At 37.4% G+C, this 6,716-nt stretch overlaps 1 protein-coding gene across 3 annotated transcripts in view; it reads left to right on the plus strand.

Annotated features, from left to right (window-relative positions):
* Positions 1-6,716, plus strand: part of STRN (striatin) — a 132,684-nt gene that overhangs the window by 97,036 nt on the left and 28,932 nt on the right. For all 3 annotated transcript variants that reach the window (XM_082356706.1, XM_082356708.1, XM_082356707.1), the window contains 2 exons: positions 5,310-5,417; positions 6,543-6,629. In XM_082356706.1, coding sequence (XP_082212832.1) covers positions 5,310-5,417; positions 6,543-6,629 — 195 coding nt within the window. The remainder of the gene's footprint in view (positions 1-5,309; positions 5,418-6,542; positions 6,630-6,716) is intronic.

Genomic DNA, 6,716 nt, shown 5'->3' on the forward strand with positions numbered 1-6,716 from the left:
TCTCTGGCTCTCTCTCTCTCTCTCTCCCTCTCTCTCTAGACTTCACAGAATCCTGGGGATTGTAATAGTGACCACTGATGTCATGGCAACAGGAAATGCAGTATTATGGGCTGAGCCCAGAGGAATATTATCTGTATAAAGTTTTTTTTTTTTTTCAGTGACTATGAACTTCTTTTTTGTATTTTTTAATTTTTTTTAACATCTTTATTAGAATGTAAGTGCTTTACAATGGTGTGTTAGATTCTGCTGTATCAAAAAGTGAATCAGCTATATGTATACATACATCCCCATATCTCCTCCCTCTTGTGTCTCCCTCCCATCCTCCCGATCCCACCCCTCTAGGTGGTCACAAAGCACCGAGCTGATCTCCCTGTGCTATGCGGCTGCTTCCCACTAGCTATCTGTTTTACATTTGGTAGTGTGCATATGTCATTGCTACTCTCTCACTTCGTCCCACCTTACCCTTCCCCCTCCCCGTGTGCTCAAGTCCATTCTCTACATCTGCGTCTTTATTCCTGTCCTGCCCCTAGGTTCTTCAGAACCATTTTTTTTTTTTTAGATGCCATATATATGTGTTAGCATACAGTATTTGTTTTTCTCTTTCCGACTTACTTCACTCTGTATGACAGACTCTAGGTCCATCCACCTCACTACAAATAACTCAATTTCGTTTCTTTTTATGGCTAATATTCCACTGTATATATGTGCCACATCTTCTTTACCATTGGTGCTTCCATGTCCTGGCTATTGTAAATAGAGCTGCAATGAACGTTGTGGTACATGACTCTTTTTGAATTATGGTTTTCTCAGGGTATATGCCCAGTAGTAGGATTGCTGGGTCATATGGTAGTTCTATTTTTAGTTTTTTGAGGAACCTCCATACTGTTCTGCATAGTGGCTGTATCAATTTACATCCCCACCAACAGTGCAAGAGGGGTTCCCTTTTCTCCACACCCTCTCCAGAATTTATTGTTTGTAGATTTTTTTTTAATTCACTTAGTACAGTAAGAATACCTTTCCATGCAATTAAATATATTTCTACAGAATCTTCTTTTTTTTTTTTAACATCTTTATTGGAGTATAATTGCTTTACAATGGTGTGTTAATTTCTGCTTTATAACAAAGTGAATCAGCTATACATATACATATATCCCCATATCTCTTCCCTCTTGCGTCTCCCTCCCTCCCACCTTCCCCCTCCCACCCCTCTAGGTGGACACAAAGCACCGAGCTGATCTCCCTGTGCTATGCGGCTGCTTCCCACCAGCTAGCTATTTTACATTTGGTAGTGTATATGTGTCCATGCCACTCTCTCACTTTGTCCCAGCTTACCCTTCCCCCTCCCCGTGTCCTCAAGTCCATTCTCTAGTAGGTCTGCGTCTTTATTCCTGTCCTGCCCCTAGGTTCTTCATGACCAGTTTTTTTTTTAAGAATCCATATATATGTGTTAGCATACAGTATTTGTTTTTCTCTTTCTGACTTACTTCACTCTGTATGACAGACTCTAGATCCATCCACCTCACTACAAATAACTCAATTTCGTTTCTTTTTATGGCTGAGTAATATTCCATTGTATATATGTGCCACATCTTCTTTTTCCATTCACCTGTCCATGGACACTTAGGTTGCTTCCATGTCCTGGCTATTGTAAATAGAGCTGCAATGAACATTATGGTATGTGACACTTTTTGAATTATGGTTTTCTCAGGGTATATGCCCAGTAGTGGGATTGCTGGGTCGTATGGTAGTTCTATTTTTAGTTTTTTAAGGAACCTCCATACTGTTCTCCATAGTGGCTGTATCGATTTACATTTCCCACCAACAGTGCAAGAGGGTTCCCTTTCCTCCACGCCCTCTCCAGCATTTATTGTCTGTAGATTTTTTGATGATGGCCGTTCTGACCAGTGTGAGGTGATACCTCATTGTAGTTTTGATTTGCATTTCTCTAATGATTAGTGATGTTGAGCATCTTGTCATGTGTTTGTTGGCAATCTGTATAGATCCTCTGCCCTCCCAATGGTTCCCCAATTTCTGCCTTCGGCATGGGATCCCTTCCCCTCCCCCATCCATCCCTCGGGGTGCCAGTTCCGTCCCGCCTCCACTTCTCCCCCTTCACTCCCCCCACGCCCCACATCCTACCCGGTCGCTGGGGGTTCCTCCCGTCCCCTCAGGTGTCCATGGTCCCCCATCAGTGCCTGGTAGGTGCCCTAGTTGTGAGGAGACGCAAATTCTGCGTCCTCCTAGTACGCCGTCTTGACTCCGCCCTCTCTTTGTAAATTTAAAATCATGCTTAGATATATGACCTAAAGCTACTGTAATAAAATAAAAAGCCAATATGAAATTAAGAAGGATGTGAACATTTTTCAAATTACCTTCAGAGATTATGGTCAATTCTTTGAACGTTCTCAGCATAAATGTTGATTTTAATGACTGCTATAAATTAATAAGGTCTCAAGTCAGTGAGTGAGATGGATAAGCTAAACTAGGCAATTCCGTTTCTCCCTCACGATGTATAACTGTAAAGTCATGTGACTTTTTGCGTGATACTAGAAGCATTTTCTGAAGAAGACTGCCGAGAATGTTTTGAGCAAAGGCAGCATTGTTGGAATAAGTGATAACTATTTCGAGTTATAATAATATGTCCTGACATTTCCTAAGTTATCAGTTTGATTACTTTAGAGTTATATAAAGCAAATTTATTTCTTTCTACTGTGACTCTCTTAGCTGTTTATATTTGACTATGTTATTGTATTCTGGAATTTAGCAGGTGTTTTTTTAAATTAAAGTTCAGACCAAACATGTTTTAAGGTAAAAGTGAATTTCGTGTAGTTTAAAAGGATGGAAGATGTTTGTTGTTAGAATCAGAATAAATTACCTTTCTTCTTATTAATGGCAGTGATGATTTGACTATGATTAAGTCAAAGGTAGTTGAAGCAGGTAATTGGGTACTTGTGAACCCATTGAAAAGGTAAACTATTTTTAGGTCATAAGCTGAATATAAATATTTGGAGGATTCTTTTAGATTCATTGTTAGAATGATGGCTAGTAGGCCTTCAGTTTATTTCTAGTGTTCTTTGTATTTTGCTTACTTTTACTTGTCTGATTTACCATCACCCGGAGAAATTTCCTTAAAAAGTATTACTAAATAAGAACTTTCTTTTGCCTGATTTCTATCATGCTTCTTTTCTAGATCTCAAAGTAATTGAAGCTATTCTCAGAAACTTCTCTCCCAAAATATATCGGATACTTTACTTAAAGTATTTGTATTTTGTTATTATTCTCCTGCTAGACCTTACAGCAGATATTGGTCAGTGGTGTGTTATCTCTGGAGGAAAAAATATCCATAGGCTGAATTTTTAATCTAAATTCTTTGTTTAGGACCATTTAAAATTAATATAACTGACCCAGAGCTTACTCCACATGGTCAAGTGACTTTTTGTTGTGCACTTAGATAACAGGCTGGGTGGCCACCTGCCATTAGCATTGGAAAAAGACTACCCTCAGCTTTTAAGATGTCATATTTCTAGGCACCACATGAAAATCCAATAGAGTAGACTAATATTGGAGCTATTTTTAGCTATGCATCACTATATTTTCTATTATGAGTGTAACTTCATGATACCTATTCTAAGATTTAAAAAATTTCTGGACCTCTTTATTTTTGAAATAATTTTAAATTTAAAGAAAAGTTTCAAAAACTTTACAAGAATTCTTGGTTAACCTTCACCCAGATTCACCAGTTTTTAACATTTTGCCATATTTGTCACATTTACTTTATCATTCTCTGTGTATGTGTATAATTTAAAATTCTGAGCCATTTAAGAGACGTTATGTACCTATACCCCTAGATCCTTTAGCATGTAATTCCTAAGAATAAGGACATTCTCTGACAGCACATTACATTATCAAAATCAGGAAATTTGACATTGACACATGCTGTTATTGTTTACACTCAAATTTGCCAGTTGTCCCAATAATGTACTTTATAAGGACATCCCTTCTCCCAAGACCATGATATAATAATTATTTTTTAACTTTGACATATCTTAAATTAGTGTTATCTTTATGTAGATTTTCCCTTTTTTTCTTGTAAAAAGTAACAAAAATCACTAATTAAACTTAAGTTCTTTTTTTTTTTATAAATTATTTTATTTATTATTTTTGGCTGTGTTGGGTCTTCATTGCTGTACATGGGCTTTCTCTAGTTGCGTGGAGCGGGGGCTACTCTTCATTGCGGCACGCAGGCTTCTCATTGCGGTGGCTTCTCGTTGTGGAGCACAGGCTCTAGGGCACACGGGCTTCAGTAGTTGTGGCACATGGGCTCAGTAGTTGTGGCTCACGGGCTCTAGAGTGCAGGACTCGGTAGTTGTGGCACACGGGCTTAGTTGCTCCACGGCATGTGGGATCTTCCCAGACCAGGGCTTGAACCTGTGTCCCCTGCATTGGCAGGCAGGTTCTTAACCACTGCGCCACCAGGGAAGTCCTAAACTTAAGTTCTTAATAATCGATTTCCATTTCATAAAAGGCTGTCAGGAGGAACTTGTGATAGTTTAAGTAGCAATTTTGGCAGTTGCCTGATTTGCATGAGTCATCTGGTTGGGATAGAGGTAGAAATTGGAATAGGTACTAGCTTTGTTGCCATGATTTTGGGGAAGTCACAGATGTTTTCTGGACCTTGGTTCATTCACTGTGTTATGAATCTAATGACATGTGGCCTGCCTGTCTCATTGTGTGTATAATTAAGATCTCTTTGAACACTATTAAATAGTGTGCAAAAAATACTATTAGGATGCTATTTTCAGATTCCAAACATGGTAGACTGTCAAATGACCATTTCTATTATGAGAAAGAGAAGATTAAAGAGTTAAAAATTCTCTTTGTCATGTTTATCTTTAGATGATAACCATGTGATAAAGAGCTCTGTATCTAGAATGAGCTGAGATTTAAATTTGGGAATTATCTACATGAAGTAATGATGGAATTTTATTAAAGTAGCAGAAGTATCATAGAACACTGTAGAATGAGAAATGTCAGTGGCTCTGGGCTGGCATCCATTGATAGCAGGTGGTGGAAAAGGAAATTCTAATTCCCAGGTACTTCTAGATTTGTCAGTAGAGTGTTGCTCAGGTGATTCTCATTTCCTAACATCGCAATTATGAACAACACAGTTGCAGAATAAATGAACTAAAGACACGTTAAAGTCATATCATTTACTTTTCCAGTCTCTTAGGTGAATATTCTGTTCTCTTTTGTGTGAAGAAGTAGTAGCTTTGACAAATTTGTATTGCTCTTTAATTTTTTCTTCTTAGCAGCCAGCTCTTCCTGCCAAATAAATAGAGTCATCAGTCATCCCACTCTTCCCATCAGCATCACTGCTCATGAAGACAGGCATATCAAATTCTACGATAACAATACAGGTAAGAATTTATTTAAATTGATCATTGTTAAAGCAAAAAAAAAAATCCCAGCTGTAGTTTTGGTGTCTGTCAGTGGCTTTATAGTCAGCGAATAGGCACTGAAACACAAATCCTCTCCCAGATCAGTTTCTTTTTACTTCATCTAAATCTGCTAAGAACTAGTCTTCACGATAGCATATAGAATCATCTTGGTTTATTTAATAGTAAACAGGTGTTATATTTTGGCCCTAGAGCCAAGGTTATTACTAGGAACACAGTGAAAAATTCATTCAGATACCAATAAAATGATCTCTTGTTTTGAATATACTGTGGAAAAGTAGAAACTTGCTGGAAGTAGAGGGACATGATCATTATATTTTGTTTAAAATTGTTTGATTTTTGAAGAGCCTTAGTGTATCAGATGGCAAACCCCTGAGTCATTTGATTTATTTTATTTGTTTTTCCATGGACTAATTTTTTTCTGTATTATAATATTGATTATTTGGTCCTGACTGATTTGCACTGAGGTGTGGAGGCTTTCCCAATTTTTATTAGCTTATATTTCACTAGTCTAAAGGAAATGCATGAAGAGCTGGTTGGGAGAACAACTCACTGTATTAGCAGCCATATTTACCTGAGTATCTGCTACTGGCTTTGTAAATGTGTTGACTTTTGCTAACTTTGCTTAGCTACAAGTGATGAATAATTTAACATTTTTAATCTCTTTCTATATACTGTTTCCAAAATTGTGGCCAGGTTTTCTCTCTGTTACTTTGTCTTTGTCTCAGTATTTTCTTCTGCTTCCACAACACATATAATTTGCCTGTAGCTAAAGGATGCAGTCAGTGATGAATAATATCTGAATTTTAGTTAATGAACATGGCTTAAAGGAATATTTGTGTACAAATTAATGACTTCCATATTGTGAAAGACAAAAATATAAGCTGAAATTTGAGCTTTTGTTTCTCATTATCATCATGGCCAGAGCAGGGAGGGAGACACGTGTTGTTTTAGCAGTTGGAAAAGCTATTGATGTAGAGACTACACAAAGAGGGGTGACTGGCGAAGCCAGTGCAACGAGGTAGCTGGCTTGTATTCAGGATAAGGTAAACTATTACTAAAGAGTAACAATCTCTTTTTCCAAAGGCAAACTGATCCACTCGATGGTAGCCCACCTAGAAGCTGTTACAAGTTTAGCAGTTGATCCAAATGGCCTGTACTTAATGTCTGGCAGTAAGTACAACTATGGATTATTTATTTATTCTTACCATTTTTATATTTAATGTAATTTTTCTCTTAATATCTTTTCTTTTGATATAG

This window comes from Balaenoptera borealis, assembly GCF_965194805.1.
Source record: "Balaenoptera borealis genome assembly, chromosome: 15".
Classification (NCBI taxonomy): Eukaryota; Metazoa; Chordata; class Mammalia; order Artiodactyla; family Balaenopteridae; genus Balaenoptera; species Balaenoptera borealis.